General features: G+C 62.3%; 2 protein-coding genes across 5 annotated transcripts; one reads left to right on the forward strand and one right to left on the reverse strand.

Moving 5' to 3' along the window:
* Nucleotides 1-734: 734 nt before the first annotated feature.
* On the forward strand, nt 735-12,922 carry FAAP100 (FA core complex associated protein 100). Of its 4 annotated transcripts, none has more exons than XM_057716476.1 (10): nt 735-1,365; nt 1,555-1,673; nt 2,493-3,436; nt 4,553-4,709; nt 4,941-5,713; nt 5,807-5,943; nt 7,167-7,283; nt 9,247-9,333; nt 9,713-9,875; nt 10,183-12,922. In XM_057716476.1, exons 1-10 carry the CDS (start codon nt 1,201-1,203, stop codon nt 10,326-10,328), a joined length of 2,808 nt encoding a protein of 935 aa, XP_057572459.1. In that variant the 5' UTR covers nt 735-1,200; the 3' UTR covers nt 10,329-12,922. The 4 variants fall into 4 exon arrangements, with proteins under 4 accessions (XP_057572459.1, XP_057572461.1, XP_057572463.1 ...); XM_057716478.1 differs by having other exon boundaries at nt 9,738-9,875; nt 10,183-10,319; XM_057716480.1 differs by lacking the exon at nt 10,183-12,922 and having other exon boundaries at nt 9,701-9,795.
* A 62-nt stretch (nt 12,923-12,984) lies between these two features.
* On the reverse strand, nt 12,985-18,698 carry FSCN2 (fascin actin-bundling protein 2, retinal). The gene is made up of 5 exons (XM_057716481.1): nt 17,873-18,698; nt 14,229-14,385; nt 13,785-13,906; nt 13,302-13,469; nt 12,985-13,190 (listed from the first exon to the last, which is right to left on the reverse strand). The coding sequence occupies exons 1-5, from the start codon at nt 18,696-18,698 to the stop codon at nt 12,985-12,987; spliced, it is 1,479 nt and encodes a 492-aa protein (XP_057572464.1).
* Between the last annotated feature and the right edge of the window lie 3,444 nt (nt 18,699-22,142).

Below are 22,142 nucleotides of genomic sequence, written 5' to 3' on the forward strand. Positions count from 1 at the left end.
AAGGGGGATTAGAACTTTTGCTACTGGTTTTTTGTTTTGGTAGGTACTCCAGCCTTGGTGAGGCCGGCTTAACTCAGGCCCAGAAAACACTTGGCAGCTGGGCCCTTTCAACTTTCTTATTCTGGCCATCCCCCGACCCAAACCAGATGCCTCTTTCATTCATGAGTGTTTGGCCTTGGTGACTTTCCCTTTGGCTTCTTAAAGGAGAGGGGTGTAACTGACCTGTCTGCAGGCACCTTTCAGGGTCGCTCTGGGACTCAGTCTCATTCGGAGAACTCTTGGCCCCTCTGATCAGTGCCTCTCCCCAAAGCCTTGGAGGACAGGGTTGGGGAGAAGAGGTGTCTTGCCCTGTCTTCACCCTGAGCCCACCCCAGGGTGGATTGCTGGTGAACTACCTCCCTTACCAAGGCCCAGCCTGTCATTTTCTTTACGGTCTTCTGCCCTCAACCCGGAATTCCTCGGGCTTACCCTTTTTGCTCACTGTCTAGTCAAACCGACACATCCACAGACAGTTTGTTCAGGCATAAAGGGAGCATAACTTGTATGTTAAGCTCAGACGCGGCAGTGTCCTGGGGACAGGGTAGGCGTGGGTGCGGCTCAGCGGCTCAGAGGGAGGAGACGCATCTCTAGACTGAAAGCTCCTGCCCCGGCTGTGGAAGTGGCAAGACCCGACCCTGCCTGCCCCCTCCTGGACTTCGCAAATCCAGCTGCTCCCAAAACGCTAGACAGTCGCCTCAGGAGCGGACGGTGCGGTCCGCTCGGGGGAGACGCGCTGTGTCGGGCCGCCGCCCTCGGGGAGCCCGTGTACTGTCCCGGGTCCCGGAGCCGGACCGGCCCTCCGGAGCGCGACCTCGGGCGGGTCCAATGGAGCCCCGGGGGAGGAAGGACGAGTGGAGAGGCCAGGCCCTTGGGCTTCCCGTGTTTGGCTTTAAATACGCTGGCCTTCTGCCAGACCAATCTGTGTCCACTAGCTTCACCGCAGCGGCGTGGCCCTCGGCTCAGGGCCCCGGGCTCGCGCGGAGTCCCTCAAACCGGACGCGCTGCCGCGCCCCGCCGGCTCCAGCCCCGCCCCCGCCGCGCCGCTGTACGGCGGAGGCCGGTCTGCGACCCGGGCTGCCGTAAAGCGCCGCGCCCCGCCCCCGGCACCGGCGCTGCGAGGCCCAGACCCCTCCAGTGGCCGGGCTCCCTGGCGACCCCACGATGGCCGGACTCGCGCCGCGGGTCGAATACCTGGCGGGCTTCAGCTGCCCGCTCGGGGGCCTGGCGGCGGGCAAGCCTCGCGTGCTCTGCCACGGGGCAGAGATCTTCCTGTCCACCGGGAGCGAGTTGGTCTATGTCTACGACCGGGAGGAGCGGCTGCTGATCGTGAGTACCGGGCAGGCCGGAGAGTGGCCAGGGACTTGGGGGGGGGGGGGGGTCGGGGGATCCCGGGCCCTGGAGGGGGCGGGGCCGGGCGGGGATCCACAGAGGGACCGGCGCATTTAAGGAGTTTGTCCTCAGTCTCTCCTGGGCCCCACGCCCCCGGCCTGACGCTGCTTCTCCCCGGATGTGCAGGCCGTGTACAAGTTTCCCGGTCAGGTGTGGGACCTGGAGCTCCTGGCCCTTCGCAGGGCGCTTTACGTTCTGTGCGCCCGGAGCGGCATCTATTGCTTGTCTTTGGACCAGGATAACAGGTGAGGCATGGTCCCTGGAAGGTGCAGCTTTGGACGGGTCCACCCTGGCTTCTCCGGGGTTGAGGAGGACCTGGCCTCAGGTAGGCTTCTCACTCTGACTGGTACTTCCCCGCCCCTCTCAAACACTGCACCTGTGACCTATACAGTCTGCTTACCCCTGGACTGGGTTCAGAATGAACGCTCACCAGCCCGGAAAGGGCTGGGCTCAGGGCCAGCTCTGAAATCTTGGGGGCCCCTGCCCTCAGCACCTGCCTTCTCTAACAGGCTTCTGCTCGCAGAGAATTCTTAGCAAACAGGATTCAGGCAGCTGTCTGCAGCCTGGAGCAGAATGGTGCCCCTTTGGTTCTGCTGGGCCTTGGTGGGTCTGGCATGACACACCTTTGAGGTGGGTCTCTGCGAACCCTGAGCCAGTGGTTGGAGGAGCTCCCCCCCGCCCCGCCCCCACCAGTGCAGAGCCTAGAGCTTAGACACGGGCACCTATTCACTACTGGTTTAGAAGATAAAAAGGTAGCAGGTGTGATTCACAGCTGAGGCCTTGAGGGGGTCTGACAGTTCCGCACTGATGAGAATTTTCTGTCCAAACCCCATTTCTGGAAGCCTTGGTACATCCCATTATACATGTGTCCCTGAGCGACTGGTGGGGAGCAGAGCAGTCCATGGAGCAGGTAGGAGGCACTGTGGCATGCCACCTGCTCCCTGGTGGCTATAACAGTCACTGAGATCCCTCCCTGTACAGACCCCAGACCCGTCATGTTGGTGCAGGCTGTCATGAAGGGAGCTTGTGAGCACTGTGACTCACAGTTCCCTGTGTTCTTGAAGGTCTGTGAGCCGGGATGACAAGGATGACGGGGACGACCAGGACAGTGAGCCCCCTGACCCTGTGATCCCAGTGCACCCAGACACCTGTGTGCTCCCAGATGCCACGCTGCATGCCTTCACCGTGCTCGATGACATGCTCGTCACCCTGGCGCAGGGCCCCACCCAGTGGAAGGTGCAGCTGTTTGAGCGTCCCTGTCCAGGGGAGGACTGCAGGCCTGGAGGCCAGATTGGCGAGGTGGAGTTGTCCACCTGCACCCCTCCAGCTGGGAGCCTGGGGGAGCCTGCAGCCCCTAGATTCCTCCCAGTGCTGTGCTGTGCGTCACCACCAGGCTCCAGGGCCCCACATAGCCACCCGTGGGGCTCTGGGGGCATCACGCTAGAGGGGGCCCTCTTTGGGCTACTCTTTGGACCCGACGCCTCCCTCCTGGAGTCGCCCGTGATCCTCTGTGGTCTCCCTGATGGCCAGCTCTGCTCTGTGGTCCTCAAGACTCTGGTTACCTCCAGGTTAGCCCCTGGTGATCCGAAGGCCCTCGTCAAGATCCTCCATCACCTAGAGGAGCCTGTCATCTTCATTGGGGCCTTGAGGACAGAGCCGCTGTCCGAAGATGTGGGAGACGCCTACTGCGACTGCGTGGTGGCGCTTGGTCACCATGGCCGGACACTGGCCATAAAGGCCAGCTGGGACGAGGCGGGGCATCTGGTGCCAGAGCTGCGGGAGTACAGCCTCCCAGGGCCTGTGCTCTGTGCAGCTTGTGACAGGGGCAGCCATGTGTACCACAGCACCCCCTCGGACCTCCGTGTAGTGGACCTGGCTCAGGAGGGCTCCCCGTGGGACCCCACACAGTGTGACGGATTCCCAGGAGGCCTGCCCTCTTTGCTGTGTCCAGCCAGCTTGAGCATCTGCAGCGTCACCACCCTCTCTGTGTCACCCAGGGTGCTTGAAGGTACGAGCCACAGCTGAAAGCTAAAAACCAAAGCCACAGGGTGGGTGGAGCCTCAGTTCTAGCATCTCCTCCCTGTGAACTGGCCGTGTGGTTGATGCTTCTTGTCTTAGGGTCCAGTGTGGGTTTAGGGGTGGGGGCTGTGCCACTCTACCTATAGAGTCTGCACTTGGGTGACCCTGGGCAAGAGCATCTTCCCGTGACAGGTCTCATGTGGCCTGTAGTGCAAGGAAAATTGAAATCGGTTCAGATCAAGCCTTTGTTTCTTTTGAAGGCTGGGAAACATTTGTTCCACTTACCGTGTGGCCTCCAGTAAGCCTACCCTGCACCAAGGCAGGGGGCATCTCCGAGCTCTGATGTGCATGTTCTCCCCAGACAGAGCCGGAGAGGGTTTCAGCCGTGTTTGCCCAATGTTGGGAGGAGGGATAAGAGCCCCACTCTCCCTAGTTCACATTCCTCTTATGATGGCCCATGAATGCGTCGTAAGGCCTGCCATGGACCACACTCAACATGAAAGAAATGCTTTCGAGGGGAAAAGACTACTGTCTTTCCCACAGGGAAAGAGGGACATGTGTGGCTGGGAAGAAGGGAGCCTCACCTCTGGGTTGGGCTCAGGGTCTTGGTGGTACTGCACTTAGAGAACCAGCAGGTCACAGGAGATGCAGCCTGTTTCCCAGGGAGCTCCCTGGTAGTCCAGGAGCAGGAAAAGGGACAGATGCCATGGAGAGGCAGCAGGTTTCCAGGAAGGGCCCAGTGAGAGCCGACTGGCCAGTGGAGGAGGCCTGGGGCCTGCGTAGCACTTGCTTCTCTTAGGTAATCTCAGAGCAGCTTTTCTTGGGGGGCAGGGGGGTTGTTCAAGGGGGGACGCACTCAGCTGATTCGATGGCCCTTGTCTGGTCCCTTTTAGTCCTGTCCATGTACGAGATGACGCCTCTGCTGTGCTGATACCCCATCCCAGGGAAGGCCCTTCACAGCGTGTGCCCAGCCCAGGACATACCCCAGGCTCTTCGGGCACTGGTGTTCTGCCAGCACTTTTCTGAGCCCCGGGGGCTGCTGGATGTTCCCAGCAGCATGCCCTTCCCTGCCTGTTGACCAGGCCCCACGTGTGTCCACCTGCAGGCGGTGCTGAGCTCCTGGCCCTGTCTGCCAAAGGCCGGCTGATGATCTGCAGCCTGGACCTGCGCTCTGAGACGTCTCACCCCACCAGAGTGACCTCGGCAAATGCTGGCCAAAAAATTAAGGAGTTGCTGTCTGGAATTGGCACCGTCTCTGAGAGGTAAGCTGTGGGCTGCAGCTCGGGAGGCGGTGTCCTGGCTGGTGGCGCTGGTTCGGGCCAGACCTATTACTTTGCCTCTGGCCCCCGCAATAGCCCCAGATGTCACGTTGTTTGGCCAAAGGCAGTACTAAAGGGCAGCTGTGGCAGGACGGGAGCCCCAGAGGTGGGGGCTCTTCACCTAGTGCTCAAGGAAGAACGAAGCCGTCCCTTAGCAGCCATGTCTGTTTCCAGAGTGTCTTCTCTGAAGAAGGCGGTTGACCAGCGGGACAAGGCCCTGACCTGCCTCAACGAAGCCATGAACGTGAGCTGCGCCCTGCTGTCGAGCCGGGAGGGGCCTCGGCCCATCTCTTGCACCATCAGCACTGCCTGGAGCCGCCTGCAGCTGCAGGACGTGCTGACAGCCACCTGCCTGCTGGAGAATAGCAGCGGCTTCAGCCTGGACCGGGGCTGGGCCCTGTGCATCCAGGTGCTCCGCAGCTCCCGGGCCTTAGAACTGGACTCGGCCATCTCGGCCGTCACCTACACCATCCCCGTGGACCAGCTCGGCCCTGGTGGTCGGCGCGAGGTGACGCTGCCTCTGGGCCCCAGCGAGGACGGTGTGCTTGACCTGCCCGTGACCGTGTCCTGCGCACTCTTCTACAGTCTAAGGGAGGTCGTGGGTGGGGCCCTCGCCCCCACAGACCCGTTCAAGGACCCCTCTTTGGATGAATGCACCCCTGACGTTCTCCCTGCGCAGGAGGGCGTGTGCCTGCCCCTGAGCGAGCACACGGTGGACATGCTGCAGGGCCTGCGGTTCCCCGGACTGGCTGCACCTCACACCCAGGCCCCGGGCTCGCTCAGCCCTGCCAGGGACCCCATCCACACCTTCCTGGGAACGTGCTGTGGGCCGGGCAGTCAGCCGGCAGGATCCGCGTCCCTGAGGGCCAAGTACCTGCCCCCGTCAGTGGCCACCATCAAGGTGTCAGCAGAGCTGCTTAGGGCTGCCTTAGGGGACAGTCACGCAGGTTGGTAGCACTGACTGGCTTCGCTGTGGCCTGGGGCCCTTCCTCCCTCTCCTGGGGTCTGCCCAGCCTCACAGCCGCACCTCTCTCCTCCAGGCGTGTCCCTGTGCTGTGCCACCCTGCAGTGGCTCCTCGCCGAGAATGCCGCCGTGGACATTGTGAGGGCCCAAGCCCTGTCCTCTGTCCAGGGAGTGGCCCCAGATGGCACTGATGTCCACCTCATCATCCGCGAGGCAAGCAGGGGTCAGCTCTCCTGGCTGTGGGGAAATTGGCCTCGACAGCAGCAGTTCGGAGTGGGGTCCCTAGGTCGCTCGAGAGGAATCAGATTCTGGGGCCCACCCTCCAGAGGATTCCGACGCGCCCAAGTCCAAGAGGCAGGCTGTGATGGGGCAGCCTTTGTGGGGCCAGAGGCAGTGTCGGCCTCCCAGCCAGGTCTCCCTGAGAACCACCCTGTCCAGTGCCCTCCACACATGGCCCCTGCTCTGCGTGCTGCTGGATTCACAGCTGGCCCGAGCGGCTCGCTCACTTGTACTCCCAGGAGCAGCACGAGGGACTCCAGCCCCCAAGCCACTGAACCCCTAGACCACCAGGGTGCCAGGCCCCATCACAGACACCCCATGTGTGGGGGCCGCTGAGATACTGAGGTGGGGCTCTGTCCTCTAGCCCCACTCCTCACACACACCTTTCTTCCTGAGACCCTCCTGGCGGCCTCGGGGTCACATCCAGCAGACCCTCATGCTAGAGCGTTGCAGGCTCTGGCGGGTCATCCCATGTGGCCGGGCACACCTCACTGAGGGTGGGGCGGGGAGGCTGCTCACTGGATGGCCCTTTAAGGTCGATTGAGGACGAGGCAGCGTCAAGGTTGGGCGTCCCTGGGGCCTAGTGGTGGCTCTCCGGGTGGTGGAGGGAGGGGGTGCCCTGGCGCATCCCATGATTCCAGAAGGAAGAGCAGCCAAGGACAGCATCCTTCCTAAGGTCCCTAGGCCCCTGGGGTCTTGCCTTGTGTACTCTGCCAGCTTTCCTCTTTGGCTGGAGGGCACTGGGCTGACCTCACTTGCCCAGCCCCCTCCCTGTTTTCACACCTGCAGCCCTGACCCTGTTGTCAGGTGACTCGCGATGTGCAGTGTGGACTGTGGCCAGGTTCGGGCGTGGGCTGTCCTTGTGGTGTGGCCGCAGCAGTCACTTCCTCTGGATGCTGAGGGAACAGGGTTCCTCCTGGACAGATATTTCCAAATGAGCAGCTTTGCTGTTGCTTGGCTAGCTGGTTCTTTAGGTGGAAACTCATGTTGAGGGTGGAGATCCAGGCCCAGGAGCCCCCCGAGCTTTGTCCACGATGGGATGTAGAGAGGCAGCCCAGGCTTCACACGCCCCTGCCAGCTTGGACCCTCCCACAGGCCAAGCTGCCCTCGGGCGAGCGGGGCTGTGGACAGCGCTTGAGGCTCCTTGTGTGTTGCAGGTGGCCGTGACCGACCTGTGCCCGGCAGGGCCCATCCAGGCCTTGGAGATCCAGGTGGAGAGCTCCTCTCTGGCCAACATGTGCAGGGCACACCACGCCATCATCGGGCGCTTTCAGGTAGGTCGGCCATCATGGGCTTGCTTGGGACATCTCTGTAGGGTGGTGGGGACACAGGAGCCTGGGGTTGCAGGTAAGCGGTGGGCAGTTGGGAGGTGGGTGGGGGACTTGCCACTCACCTTCCAGGCAGTAGCTCCCAGTGGCCTACAAGCACACGTGGTTAAAGAGAGATGATCCACTCGTGACCAGCCAGTGTGAGACTTCTTCTACACTTGGGGGGAGAGGCTGGGCTCAGGTCCCGGGACAAGACGCCTGCTCCTCTGGGCCTCCACATCTTTGCCAAGAAAGTGGGAGTTGGCAGCCAGCCCCTCACACATACACAGCCCCAGCGGCCCTTCACTGCTGCTTCAGTGCTGTGCGGGGATACTGGGGCTGTGACGTCAGCATCTGAGGGGAGGTCTTTGTGTTCTGCAGGGACGTCTATCAGCTGGGGCCCTTGGCAGGCTAGGTCCAGGGTCGGGAGCCTGTCTCCTGCCTGTTCTGAGTGTGTGTGGCCTCGGCCGTGCAGAGGGGTCTGAAGCGCAGCTATCAACCGATTCCCGCACTTTTCCTTAAACATGGACTCTGCGTCAGCCTCACCTGGGAACTTAGTGCGCGTCGCTCGGCCCCACCCAAGACCCCGAGAGTTGGAGAACCTGCAGTCTGAGCTCTGAAGGGATCCGAGGCTGCTGTTCTAGACCCACCAGTGCACCCAGGCGAGCCTGAGGGCCAAACCATGACCAGAGGTCCCCCTCAGGCACTGCTGTGATGGCCCCATGGCACATCTGTGGCTTCAGTGCCCAGGCTCAGGAATCCCCCGTCCCCAGAGCAGGGCTGGGTACCCCGTCCTTGCTCTTGCCGGGCCTGAAACATGCCGGGCCGTCTCCAGCTGAGCCGCCGAGCGTGGCAGCTGAGAGCCGGACAGTTAGTGAGAAGCCAGGGGAGGAGCGTGCTGACCAGTCTCCCAGCAAGAAGGGGAGTTAGTGTCCCGGGGCTGCCAGAACAAAGTGCTGCAGACGGGACACAGTGTGCTCAGTCTGGAGGCAGGGATCCGGGTGTCCCCGGGGTGGTTCCTTCTGAGGCCTCTCTCCTGGGTGTGTGAATGGCCAGCTCCTCCCCGTGTCCTCACATGGTTGTCCCTCTGCGTGTCTGTGTCCTGACCTCTTCTTAGAAGGACACCAGTCCTGTGGGATTAAAGCCAACCCACGTGACCTCGTTTTAACTTGACTGTCTGTGAAGACCCTCTCTCCACACGCAGTCACCTAACGTGCTGGGGGCTGGGACTTCAAGTGTGAACTTGGGAGGCATGATTCAGCCGCTGCTGGGATGCTGTGGACGCTCCCTCGATGGGAATTTTCTCGTGGGCTGCAGACGTCCGTCTTCCACCTGCTGACACTGCTCATGTAACGGGAGTGTTCTCATGACAGCCGGTGTTCATCCACCTGGCTGCTTGGAGTTTGGGGGACCTCATCAGATACACAGCTTCTGCCACTGGCGGCACCTCCTGCTGCCCCTCAGGGTATCGGGATCTCAGTGCTCTGCCCCAGAGGCCAGCGTTGGGAGGTTGGGGGACCTTGTTTCCTGGGTCAGTCTGGGACCTCAGGTCCAGCCCTGGGAGCCGGCCAGGCCGCTTCCAGAAAGCAGGACGTGAAGCGGCCCTGTCATGGGCCAAGATAGGAACAGCGGTACCAAGGCCTGAGGCCAAGGATGGGCAAAGGGAGGTGGGTAGTGAGGGGAAAGGGCCGAGAAGAAAGTCACTTGCAAGTAAACCACCATCAGGCTGGGGCTAGTGTGCCCTGCTGCCCGAGTTGGAGGTTAACAGGGGGCATGGCAGGGAGGCCGGATGGATGGCTCGGGGGGTGGGGGTGGGGGAAGGCCACCAGGCTCTGAGGGCTGGAGGACAGGTGCCAGGAGCCCTGGGCGCTGCCGTGAGACACACAGGAGAAGAGCCCTCTCCAGCCACTTGTCCCTTGTGTCCCCTCAGAGGCTGGTCGTGGAGCAGGCCGCCCGGGGCTCCAGCCCGCCTGACCTCCGCTTGCAGTATCTCCACCAGATCCAGGCCAACCATGAGGTGAGGCCCTGCGGGGGTCCCATGCCCTGAACCTTCCACCAGCCTGGGCTCCTCTGGGGACACACAGGCACTTGGGTATTGCCCAGCTTGGCGGGGTCTCCCAGTCCTCACAGCCGAGTCAGGTCTGGGCCTCTGTTGCAGGGGCGAGGTGGGGACGGAGTGGGCACGGTCACTCCTCCACCTTGGCTAGGGCACACCTGTCCCCTCGGGACGGTCTTCTCTCACCCAGCCACGCCTCCTGTCCCAAGGGGTCATCGCATTAAGGCCTCCCATGAGTGTTTTTCCTGGGCCACCTACCACAGCCTGAGTAGGATCTGCACGTGGCGGGTGTCCCCCAGAGGGAGCCGCTGACGTGCCCACTGGGAAGGTGGGGCCCTAGCTGCTGCCACCCTTCCTTCCTGTAGACGCTGCTGCAGGAGGTACAGACCCTGCGGGACCGGCTGTGCACGGAGGACGAAGCCAGCTCCTGTGCCACCGCCCAGAGGCTCCTGCAGGTGTACAGGCAGCTCCGCAGCCCCACCCTCCTCCTGCTGTGATGCCAGGTAGGCACCTCTCCCACTCCGGGTCTGTCCCTGCTTCCAGCCCCTCTGACAACTCACAGAACCGTCACGGTTTTATGGACAAAACCTGGCTCCTGACCCAGGAGGCACCATGGGCCTGGTTACAGCTGGGGAAGGTGTGGGGCGAATGCAGCCGGCCCCCCAGATGGCCACCTGGTGCCCTGCCGCTGGGTGTGCTCAGAGGAGTCAGGTCGTGTAGCAGTTGTGTCCAGGTAGTGAGGCGGTCCACGACCCCACCGGGAAGGGGCCTCTGCGTCCTCCCGCATCACCATGTCCTTTCCTCCGGCAGCGGCCACAGCCTCCGCACTCAACCTCGACGCCGTTGGGCCGCCTCCCACCCAGAACGTCGGGGCTGGATCATCAGCATCCCTCCACTCAGAAGGCAGGCCCAGGCCGTGGCGCCCAGACTCTAGCGCAGGTGTGTCGTTGCCCTAGCAGCCTGCGGAGGCCGCAGAGACAGGGCTTTTGGCTTGAGACTCGGGAGGGTGTGTTTCAGTGGTTGTCACATTCCCACCATGGTGCCCAGAGGCCGGGGCTGCCCCTGTTGGCAGCACCACTGGCCCACCCACAGACCTTTCATCCAGCACTGTCCACACCTGTCCAGCCTTGGGGCGCCTCGGCCCTGCTTCTCTGCAGCTGCTGGGGTCACCAGCTGCGAAGGTGCTCCCTGTGACCAAAGCACAAAGACTGGGGGGGGTTCCTACAGGTGCCCTGTGGCCAAAACAAAAACTAGGTGCCTCTGGCCAGGGCCACACCCAGTGCCCAGCACTGTGCATTGTTTCCAAGGGTCCCTTGGGGCAGACAGCAGCCCCAGCGTGGCTCCGGTGCTTTTGGGGAGGGTGGCTCTCCCCCTGGACTTCACACGGTGCTTTCCTGCTATGCGTGCAGGGCCTGTGAGGCACCCCGCCTCAAAAAGTGACCCTTTCTGTTGCTCTGCCTTGGCCTTGGCTGATTTTTACCCCTCCTCCTTTGGTCTCATGGCAGCTTTGACCTGGCTTCTTGGACATGCCCTCAGCTCTGGGCCCCCAAGTCCGGGACCCTGACTGCACTGTCCAGATGAGCCTTGAACTGGCCTCTAGTGGGCCCTGAGGCCAGCAGGAAGCCTCAACACTGGGGTGAAATGGTCCCTGCAGGGCTATTCAGGTCATGAGGGTCCCTCCCCAGGAGGACAGAGGTCCCCTCCTCATCACCCTGCATGGAGGGAGAGGGGCTGGTGGGGTGCTCCAAGCTGGGGTCTAGGAGAGTGGGTGGTTGCCACATGGACCCAGCACTGGAGGGTTCTTCAGGATGGGAAGGAGGACAGAGAGGGGGGCCAGCCCACCCAGTACTGCCCTATTCCTCCTGTCCCCAAGTTTGCTAGGAGCAGCGTGACAGCTGCCTTCTCTAAGGATGAGCAGGTAGTCCACCTCCAGTTTCTGCAGGCTTGGGTGGTCCTTACGCAACCTGGAAGGGAGAGGGCTGCACCCCCTTAGTCCTGTCCCCGGCTGTTTCTGAGGGTCTTCTTCCTTTCACCTCCTGGAGTGCCATGGGGGAAGATGGAGTGGCCAGGCCAGCCCACAGGGAACCCCAAGCACTCTTCCCTGCCTCCCCTCTCCAGCCGCTGCCCTGGGCTGTGCAGGCTCCACTCAGCGATTGTCTGAGGCCAAGTACACTGTCTGGCCAAGGTCAGCAAACAGGAGACCCTTCCTTGGCGCCCTGTGGTACACCTGAACGCTGGTGCTGGCTTCTTTCAGGCCAAGAGTGCCCAACAGATGGGCCCCCAACCTGCCTATCCCATATGCCACCAGGGGGCAGTGCAGACTGCAGCTCAGGACACTCACTCGTCCCCTCCAGGTGCAACTCCCGCATCTGGTACTTGCAGAGTCAGTTGGAGCCCACCTTGAACTGTGTTGGCCCATTTGGGTCCAAGCCCTTCTTAGTCCCTAAGGTGAGGGGAGGCCGGCGAAGTGGGGAGTCAGCCAAGAGGGGCTCTGGGGAGAGACTGGGGAGGGGTCCTAGCTGGTCTTCCCCACCCCCAGGATGCCTCTCCCCTTCCTGTCCTCCCTGGCCACGTGTGTCTACGCTCCTCTGGAACTTGCTCTGCACACTTCCTTGCTTCCCTTCTTTCCCAGAGCACCTCACACTGGCCACACTCACTGGAGGGGGGGCTTCAGGCCCCAGGCAAGGGCAGGGACTGCCCAGGGTGGGGAGAGGGGTGTGGGCCCAGGGGAAGGGTCGGTGAGGTCATCTATATTTGTGGTCTCCGCCTACTCCAGGCTCTAGACTTACGCTCAGGCTGTCCCCCCAGCCCTCCATCACCCCAGTCCTCAAGGCCCAGGCCAATCCCAAGGGGCATGCCTCCCACCCACTCCCACCTCCAGTGGTCCAGCTTACCCAGCCCATCCAAGAGGCACTGCCTAGGCGGGGGTCTTTGGGGACCGGCGGGGTTTTGGGTGCCAGCTGGTTTGGGGAGACACATGGGTGAACTATGGCCTGGTCCTGGTCATCCACCCTTCCTAGGCTGGATGAGGCTGGGTGGCAGCAGGCTGGTGCAGAGGCTGAGAAGGGCCCTCTCCCCCATGGCTGGCCATACACAGCCCCGTTTGGGAGGGGTGGGGCTCACTTCTCCATCAGGTGCTTCCAGAATTCCCTAAGAGTCTGCCTTTGGGGAAGGGAGCAGTGATGTGCTCTATGGAGACCCCAAAGACCCTCTAACCTACCTGAGGCCTGGGACCAGGCTTCTCCCAGCTGCCGCACCCCCACCCCGATCCTGCTGAGTAGAGTGGGGGTTCCTCTCTCCCGGGCTTGCGGAGAAGGTGTGTGCCAAGGAGGGAAATGCGGGGGTGGCAGGGGAAACAAGAGGAGGCCCTGGACTGGCTGTCCAGCATGGGCTTGTGAGACGTTCAGTCAACTGGACCTTCCTCCCGGACAAGCCCCAACCTTGGATTTTTCTGGGCATACGGGATGGCGGGGGCGGGGCCCCAGGGCGGAGGGGCCAGGGACCGCTCGAGTGCAGACCCTCCGCGCACACCCCTCCCCACCCCGCGCGGCGCCACCGACCCGCGAGCCGCTGGTCACAGACACGGTTTAATGGGGGACAGGCGGGCGGCGCTCAGTACTCCCAGAGCGCGACCCCGGCCGGCGCGTCCGCGTCCGCGCGCAGCAGCCCCGAGGCGCCGCCGCGCAGGTACTTGCCGCTCCGGGCGCGGATGGCCAGGCGCCCGCGCTCGCGGAACTCAAACAGGAAGTCCTCGGCGCGCTCGCCGTCGCTGCACACGCTGCCGTGGCTGCCGGTGTGCCAGAACCCGCCGCCGCGGCCTGGGGGTGCAGGGCAGCGGGGGTCGGCGGGCTGCTCTCTCAGGGCCCCGCGCTCTCTCCCGGCCGCAGCCCTTCGCGCGCCCTTTCCCCCCCCATACCGCGCGCCCGCACCTCGGATCTGGTAGGCGCCGTCGCTGAAGCTCAGGTGGAACACGTCGTAGACCGAGCGGTTGGTGTCCAGCTGGTTGGAGCCTCGGCGGTGGCAGACGAAGCCGTCCAGGCCGCGCAGCACGAGGATGGGCCGGTTGATGAGCTTAAGGATGAACTCCTCGTCCTCACCTGGTGGAGAGACAGGGGCTGAGGGGCCTTAACGGGGCTCCCCCGGGAAGAGCTCCAGGGTCGGGGCTCCCTGCCCAGCTTGTGTGCTTGGATCTGCCACTGCCATTGCCTTATGTGGCTTTGGCCAGGGGTCTGCAGCCACTGAGCCCCCGCTTCCCCAAATGTGCAGCAGTGATCGGGGTGCTGTGGGTCTGCTCCCCCACATCAAGAACAGCGATGTGGACCAGTGAGTGTGACTGTTGTCATGGACAGCAGCTCCACAGGGAGGGAGGGGACCCAGCCCCAGTCTCCCCAGGGAATGAGGGTCATGCTCACCCACAAAATCGCTGATGGCCGCCAGCTGCCCATTCTTCTTCATGCACACGTAGCGCCCATTGCTGGCCTTGAGGGCCACCCGCCGGCCCCGCCACTCCATCTCAAACATGGTGTTCGCAGAACTGGAAGGGGCAGGTCAAGGTCCCCTCAAGTCGAATACCACCCCCTCAGGGGGAAGGACAGGCACTTGCCTTCCACTGATGCACCCACCATCATTAAGAGCTGCCCCTCACCCCAGTAGGCATTATTCCATGGCTGGGCTGCTACATGGTCTCTGGGGTGGAGGTGGAGGTGGGGATGCAGGTGGTAGTGGTTATGGAGATGATGGTGGTGGTGGTGATGGTGCTGGTGCTGGTAGAGGAGGTGGTGGTGATGGTGGTGGTTTTGGAGGTGTTGGTGTTGGTGGAGGTGAAGATGGTGATGGGGGAGGGGCGGTGCACTCACACTTGTGTGGCTGTGGCCTGGATGCCCCCGTGGGTGACCAGGGTCCAGTAGCCCCCAGTGCTGGAATAGAAGGTGCACTTCTTTGTCTCCCGGTCAATTTGCATCAGGAAGGTCTCATGATCCAGTTCTTCGTCTTGGTTGGCTGACACATTGACCCCTGGAGGGAGGAGATGGGAAGCCCCTCACGCCTCACCCTGGGTGGGGTGGGGAGCAGAGGGATGGGGAGGCAACCCTGAGGGGGTCTCATCTAGGACGCTCTGGACTTGAGAAGATTTGGAGCTCTGCCACGGGGCCGTGTGAGCACGTCATGGAGCCATGCATGCAGCTCCTTAAAGGCGCCTGCCCGGCTCCCACCACAGCCCCGGGAGCCAGGCCCTTCCGTGCAGACAAATCCCCTGCCTCTGCTAATCGTCAGGTAATCTGCTTGGTCCTGCTCTCTCCATCCAGGACTTACACCAGCCTCTATATATAACTCTCCCCTAAGCCACTGGATGGACACAGTGGGGTCCCTGTCCTTGCCCAGTCATGGCTTAGGACACAGCTGGAGTCTGCTTCTGGGCGCTGAGCAGGGACTGGCCCCCTGTCACTTCCCCAGCCCCTCACTCACATGTGCATGGTCTCCCAGGAGCCTTGAGGGAGGGCAAGGCTACTTGAGGCTCTGCCTGGAGTTCCTGGGAGGGAGATGAAGGGGGCATCCATGACCAGGGTTGGGGGCAGCAGGCAGGGGGTGGAGCTGTCCCAGTATCTTCCCATAAACCATGTCCCTGTTTCATCGCAACTGGCCACTCCAAGAGGTATGGCAGATCGCAGAGCTCCCCTGAGGCTGGGCTCCAGCGGCTCCAGCTGGGGGAGCAGGAGGGAGTGGGGCAGACCCCCATCAGGGCCTGAGGGTCAGAGCTACATTCTGTCCTGCCCTGCCCCTGGCAGGTAGGGCCCAGACTGGAGAGATCAGGACCTGTCACCCTTCACGACTGTGCCCTCCAAAGTCCCCCAGGCGGGGTTCTGTCTCCCCTCTTACTCAGATCACTGCTCAGAGCCAAAGAAGGTGGTCCAGCATTCTCACCGCCAACCCCACCGTTCCATCTGCAATACTGAACAAAGTGAGCGCTGGCTGCCCCCAGGCCCACAATCAGCAGTAACAAAACAGTGGCCTTTGCCCTCCTGGCGCTGGTCCACGGGGAGCAACGGGCAGCAAAAACAGGGTGTCCAGTGCCCATGAATGCTGTGGGCTTTGGCCAGGGACAGCCTCACTGAAGCAAACCTGAGGAGGTAAGGGAGCAATCCTTGTAGGTACTAAGTGGGGAGCGGGGCCAGGGGCCCGAAGCTGTGGCTGCACCTCCACCTCCATCTCCAAGGCCAAGTCTGTTTTGGTCCCCTGCATCACCCCTCACACACCCCCTCCAGACAGGATGCAGCCCAGGGGCTGCGTCTCACAGCCGGCTGCTCCCTGACCTTGAGGCAGGAGAGGCTCGCAGAGTCCTGGTTGGTGCCGGCAAAGAGTGCAGACCCTACTGTCCCACGAGGGATTGGTCAAGTGGTGGGTGTGTGAGCAAGAGGGGGGGATCTGAGAGCATTTACAGAACTTTTCTTACTCCTACGAAAACACAGAAGAGCCAGTGCCCCTCTTTCCATTGGACTTTGTCCTGTCTGGATGTGATGCCTGGAACAGCAGCAGCCATCTTGTGGCCACAAGGACACGAGGCTGAGGTCAGAGCTGTCCTGGGAGAGCAGTTCCTCTAAGAGGAACGAGTGGAGGACTTTGGTGATGCCACTGAGCTGGCAATGGTGAGGGCCTGGGTCCCACCACCCCTGAGCCTGCAGACTTCCATTTATATGAGATAATCAGTGTCCTTGTGGCTTAAACCAATATGCGGCCATTGTTACTTGCAACAATGAACACTGTCTGCTGGGCAGCCCAGCAGCAATGCCACACCGGTGAGGGCCAGCAGCGGGCACAGCAGAAACAAGCAGACCCTGGCTGATGGAGGCTACAAAAGAAAATTATCGGCAGGAGAAGCCAGGGTGCTCACAAACACCCCAGGGGGAAGGAGACAGGCTTGGGGGCTGCCTGTCCAGCAAAATGACAGGGACAGAGGTACCACCATTCCATGCCACAGAAGCCGTCACTCCAGCTGCCTCAGAATCTAGTGGCACCGCCCCCTTCCTCCCCCAGCACTGAGGTGCCACACTCCACTTCCTCGAATCACTGGTAGCCAAGTCAACATCTGAACATCTGGAGGCAAAGTCCTATGCCCTCAGGTTTATTACAAGGAAAGCAGGGAGGTGCATGTGGGGTACCCCTGGCCTCTGCAGTGGGAGGCAAATCTGGTCCTTTGTGGGGGACTTCCCCCATCAAAGGGAGGGAGTCAGATGCAGGGCAGTCCAGAGAATAAAAAATGGTTTATACAGCTACCATCCCTCGACACCACCATCATCACCATCTCCACCATCATCATCTCCATCACCACCACCATCACTAGCAGAACCATTAGCACCGCTTAAGGGTGTCACTACAGCCACCCTTACCATCACCACCACCACCTTTACCACCACCGTCTCCACCAGCTTCACCACTATCCCCACTACTATCACCACAAGTCTACTCACAAGCTGAACAGGGACAAATACTTTGTGTTCAGCATCTCCTTTGACTCACAAAGAAAGCTTTTTCACACTGCTGCCTGCCTTTTATTGACAAACCAAGCATATGGGCCTTGGCCCAGGCCAGGAAGCGGTGTGGCCAGATAGTAGGACCTGCGATGGGAAGGACCAGGGCTATCTGTCCTCCCTCATACCCCAGGACCGGACAATGTGCCACCAGTGCTCGGGGGTGTTTGCTGGATGCCAATCCCTGCTCTGCACTGGCCTTGAAGACCCAGACTACAGGCAGGGTCCCTAGAGCCACAGCTGGGTCACCCCTCCAGGTGCTCAGGGCTGGGTCTCTGCCATCCAGACCAGGTGGTGGCAGTGAGCTGGGTCAGGGTGTGCCCAGCCACTCCTGGGTGTGCAGAGCCAGGAGCCCAAGCAGCTTGGAGCCACTCCGGAACCTCACCTTCCTGGAGGGTAAGTAGGAACTGCCCATGTTCACCCCACAGGCATGTGATCACATGTGGAAGGGCCCGCCAGTCACATGAAGCAGGTGACCAATGATCCAGGACTTGGGGGGGAGCCATGCCACACCTGCTGGGCAGAGACAGTGTCTCCCCACCAAGGACTCCAGGCCCTGGAGGGGCCACTTTGCATCTCCTGGGACTGGAGGGACCCCCAAGACCCCTCCCCACTCCACTCCTGCTGGCTCCTTGCCTTTCCCTTGGTCACCTCCCCAATTTCCTTTAAAGTTCAGAAATGGGGTGATGGAAGGGAAGGGGAGGGGCAGGCAGGGGTGCAGCCCATTGTGGGCAGAGCCTGTCCTCCTGCCTCTCATAGCCATAGGCCTGGGTCTCAACCACCTCCAGCTGGGCAATGTCCATCCTGCATTCAGCAGCTGTCCAGCGGTCCCAAGGCTCAGCAGGGACCCCATACATGGCCCACAGCCCACCCACCTAAACTGTGTGCTGCCACACATGCCCCCACCCATTAGCTGCAGCGCCACTCGCTGCAGGACCCCCGCACGGAGAGCATGGCCGGCCCCGTGCCCTCGTTACCTTGCCGCACCGACACATAGCGGTGGTTGGCGGCCACCAGCACCACCTGAGGGTGACTCTCCTCCAGGTCGAAGAGCTCATCCTTGCCGGGCCGTGTGTTGCGGCCAGCCCTGAGCGCGCCCGCGGGTCCCACGGGTGCTAGGTAGCGGCCATCGCAGTCCTTGAAGGCCAGCTTGCCGGCCTTGAACTCGAGCGTGTAGCGAGCGAGAGCCTCGGGCTCCCAGACGAGGCGGCCGTCGCTGCGCAGGTAGCGGCTGTCACAGGACTTGAGGCAGTACTGCCGGTTCTGGAAGATGAGCGTGATGAGCGCGTCCACGCCCCACGGCGTGTTGCTGTCCACTGTGATCTCGTCCTCCTGTGGGCACAGGTGCGCGTAGCGCCGCCGGCTCACACTCAGCAGGTGGGCCTGTGGGTGGATGGCCAGGTGCACGGTCCATAGCTCGGCTGGGGTGATGGCGGTGGCGAAGCAGGACAGCTGGTCCTCGGTGCCGCCGAAGAAGCGGCCATGTGGCTCCGACTGCAGCACCCAGCGCCCGTCAGGCTGCGGCAGGACCAGGAAGCAGCAGTCGCGGCCCGGCCGCTCTGCCTCGCAGGCCACTCGCCCATCCTCCTCGGCTGACAGGTAACGGCCCAGGTGGCTGCTGCGGAACAGGACGGCCATGCCCTGGCCCGGGTCCGGCTCCAGCACCCACATTTGCTTCCTCTTGAGGCTGGGTGCTGAGGCATTGACCTTGAAGCCAAAGCTCTCAGCCGTCAGGTAGCGGTCAGTGTCATTGACAAGTCCAAACTGGATCTTCAGCACCTGGTGCAGGCCGTTGGTGGGCATTTTCGGAGGTCCCCAAGAGGGGCCCGGGAAGCTCTCTCTGTGTGCTTACGGCCCTGGAGGTCCCCCAGAGGCCCGACTCGGCTGGGTTGGCCCGCAGCCCCCAGGCCCGGCCGGCGTCATGGACCCGCTGCCTGCTCAGATGCTGCCTCTGACCAGCGGTCGTGGGCCCGGGCAGCTCTTACGTGGCCAGCGGGCAGCAGAGGGCGGGTGGGAGGGCGGATCAGAGCTGTGCCGGCTTAGGAACAGCGGCAGCCTTTCGTTACCCCAGCTTGGATTTCAGCCACTCCCGGACTGCCCAGGGGCCAGAGCCCGGGGCCGGCAGGGCTGGAGAGTGCCACCCGCCGCAGAGCTGACCACCTCCTTGTCCTCGCTGGCGGCTGCCCGAGCCCCGGCTCAGGCACTGTGCCCCGCCCTCTGGCCCCCGAACTTCTTGGCCTCTCTCCTTCTTGCCCCCCACCTCCAGGCCCCCAGACCCACTGCACAGACTCCCAGTCCAGCCCAGTTCTTTCCTGAAGTAGAGGAAGCCGCCTGGTGGAAAACTTGCATGTGGCCGCAACCCGATCGCAGCCCTCCACCCTCGGCCACCAGATCCAGTTACTGCTTCTCTGATTCCTGCTGCCAGGAGCACGGCAAGGCCCCCCACCTGGGTGGCTGCAGCCAAGTCTTGTGCCGTCCCCCTCAGGGGCCCCTGGGTCACAGCCTGCAGCCCTGAGTCTGGTACTTCCCAAGGGTGGCCTGTGGCTGGGAAAGTGGCAGGCAGGGCTGTCGGTGCCAGTGAGCGGGCCAGGCACCCTCCCCATCCTGGCACCCATGGCACCCAGATCCAAGCCGGGTGTGGCGAGGCAGCTGCTCTGCCGAATTCACACCGGCCAGACAGCCTGCCAGTGTTGGGTCCCGGGGAAAGGGCCCTTGGTTTGAGCTGAGGTGGCAGCTGTATGATGGAGACAGTTTCGCCCGCCTTGCAAGTTGCACAGCAGGAGGGTGACATGGGAGCTTGAGCGTGGAGCAGAAGTCATCCCAGGCAGCACGAGGAGGTTGGCAGGCCGTCGGACTTGAGGTCATAGGGCCCAGCTCTGACCTGACCCCTGTACCCTGAGCAACGCTCAGCGCCCATAACGTTGCTCTGTCTTCTATGGGCGAGCTCTGGTGAACGCAGCCTTTGTGGGGTGGCCTTGGGGACCCCTGAACATGCCATTCACGTTGCCAGAGTAACTGACCTGACTGTGGGGTCTTTTTGGGCGGGGTCCCGAGATCACATAGGGCGAAGTCTTCCCAGCAGAGGGATGAGGTCAGCAGGCGAGGAGAGGCCAGAACTGGCTGCCTCAGACCCCGACACCGCCCAGCCCAGCCTCTGGGGCTGCCCCATTGCACATCCCCAACCCAGAGCCTGAGGGGGCTGTCTTTGGGGGCTACAGTGGGCCTGCTCAGCTTCACCCTGCCTGTCTGTCTCTTGCACCTGCCTCAGGGGCCAGGAGCCAAGTAGTGAAACCAGAGCTGCCTGTCCTGGGCCCGGGCCAGCCTTGGTGTCCTCTTCCTCATTACAGTGTGTGACCCTCAGGCCTCTCTGGGGACCAGGACTGGGAGCCACAGGGCACTTCCAGACCCAGTCCCCAGAGTCTTGACCTTGATGCTCCAGGTGTCACCCCTCCATCCCTTTCGAGGCCATGTGGGGGTCCAACAGAACGAAGGGGCCTTGGGCTGGGCACGCATAGGCCCCAGGAGGTGGGGTGGGGCAGACAGGCACATGCGTCGGGAGTTGTTCCTCCACTTTCCCAGTCCTGGGCAGTGATGTCCCCAGGCACGTGCAGACACTGAGGAGACTAGGAGACCCGACCCGTTGCTTGGGGGGTTCAGATTGGGGTTCAGGGAGATAGGCCTGCACACAAATCCCCATGAGGGCATAGTGCACGCCACGGGTCAGCTGAGCGAGGGGCTGCTCTCGGCTCTCCCTGGCGCTCGTGTCATCCACCTCTGTGGCCCACACACGTTTATGGGGCATCCGCTGTGTGCCTGCCTAGGCTGCGTGCCAAGCACCCCATGAGAGGGAAATGCAGTCTGGGGTTGCATCCCACGCCCCAGAGATGATGTCCACACAAAATCCCCCCAAGTTCCTGCAGGACTGGGTTGCCCAGGCCTTGATGCCAGGGAAGTGTCCTGGTTTGGGGGCGTGAGCCATGATGCTGTCCACACTTCAGGTCACTTGTGTATGGGGGGGACCTGAGGGGCAGCTGTGCCCATGGCACCCCCAGGCATGGGCACTGGTCTCGCCTCTGCATCCCCAACTCCCAGCCAGGCGGCGAAGGAGCTGGCCCGTCCCGATTAGCGTGACGGCCTCATTAGCGCTGACTAGTGCTGGCAGCGTGCGCATGGGCGTCACGTGCCCTGTAGGAGGAAGCCCAGCCACCAGGCGCTAAGCGGGCCTGGCTCCAGGCAGCCTCTCAGCAGCAGAGCCAGAAGTGCCTGTGGCCTCTCAATTCTAGGGCCTCACAGCCCCAGGCGGGGGTGGAGTGGGGCTCCCTGGCACTAACCCAGGGGTGTGAGCCATGGGGTGGCCTTGCAGGCCCCAGGGGGACTCTGAGAGGTGAGCCCTCCAGCCCAGGCTTCCTTGGAGGGAAGTAGTGTGCACAGATGGTCCCCCCTACCTACCCCCCACCCCGGGATCTCAGGCCCCCACCCAGCTGCCTGCTAGGGTCACGGTCCCTTTTTGGGTCCCCCTCAAAGGTTCTGGCACACCGTAGGTACTTAATAAGTGCCCATGATTTTTTTTTTTTTTTTCTCTTAGTTGTGGTGCATGGGCTTAGTTGCTCTGTGGCATGTGGAATCTTCCTAGGGCAGGGCTCGAACCCGTGTCCCCTGCATTGGCAGGCAGACTCTCCACCACTGCGCCACCTAGGAAGTCCCCCATGAATGTTTGATGTGGGGGTTCTTGTGTGATGGGCTGAGCCTCGGCTGATAGATGAGGCAGTGTGCATGCCAGTCTGGGCTCCCATGTGTGCGTGTGTAAGTGCACACAGACAGGAACTGGGCAGAGTGAGCCACAGCCACCTGCTGGGCCAGCCCCAGCTTGGAGAGGCTGCTCTGGGTCCCAGCCTCAGAGCACACTCATGATTGTCCAGCAGGGTGACCAGGCTGTGCACGGCATAAGGGAATCTGTTTCAGGGGTGCTTCTCACACCCCAGATGTATACTCCTTATGAGAGCCTGGGGTGGGCTGGGCGCTGCAGCCCCGCGGCAGCATCCTCCGACAACAGGGAGCACCCCTCTTACAGAACCCCGTGCCCCTGCCAGAACTTGTCCACGCAGCCACCCACTTGGGGCGCACAAATGTGCCTACCACTGCCCTGTCCAGCCTACACTCGGGCAGCCAAAATTTCTGCTACTCCAGGAGCCCCATTCACCTGTCCCCGACTCACTTCTGAACTTGACACAGTCCCTTCCTAGGGAT

The sequence above is a fragment of the Hippopotamus amphibius genome, chromosome 17 (genome assembly GCF_030028045.1).
Source record: "Hippopotamus amphibius kiboko isolate mHipAmp2 chromosome 17, mHipAmp2.hap2, whole genome shotgun sequence".
NCBI classification, from domain to species: domain Eukaryota; kingdom Metazoa; phylum Chordata; class Mammalia; order Artiodactyla; family Hippopotamidae; genus Hippopotamus; species Hippopotamus amphibius.

What these genes read in the sequence shown, in the direction of transcription:
- FSCN2 (XM_057716481.1), bottom strand. Translation starts at nt 18,698, where the DNA reads ATGCCCACCAACGGCCTGCACCAGGTGCTGAAGATCCAGTTTGGACTT. An exon ending in CTATGTGTCGGTGCGGCAAG is followed by an intron (nt 14,386 to 17,872) that starts GTAACGAGGGCA and finishes TCCTCCCTCCAG; the next exon opens with GGGTCAATGTGTCAGCCAAC. An exon ending in GGCCATCAGCGATTTTGTGG is followed by an intron (nt 13,470 to 13,784) that starts GTGAGCATGACC and finishes TCTCTCCACCAG; the next exon opens with GTGAGGACGAGGAGTTCATC.
- FAAP100 (XM_057716476.1), top strand. Translation starts at nt 1,201, where the DNA reads ATGGCCGGACTCGCGCCGCGGGTCGAATACCTGGCGGGCTTCAGCTGC. An exon ending in ATTGGCACCGTCTCTGAGAG is followed by an intron (nt 4,710 to 4,940) that starts GTAAGCTGTGGG and finishes GTCTGTTTCCAG; the next exon opens with AGTGTCTTCTCTGAAGAAGG. An exon ending in TCCACCTCATCATCCGCGAG is followed by an intron (nt 5,944 to 7,166) that starts GCAAGCAGGGGT and finishes TGTGTGTTGCAG; the next exon opens with GTGGCCGTGACCGACCTGTG.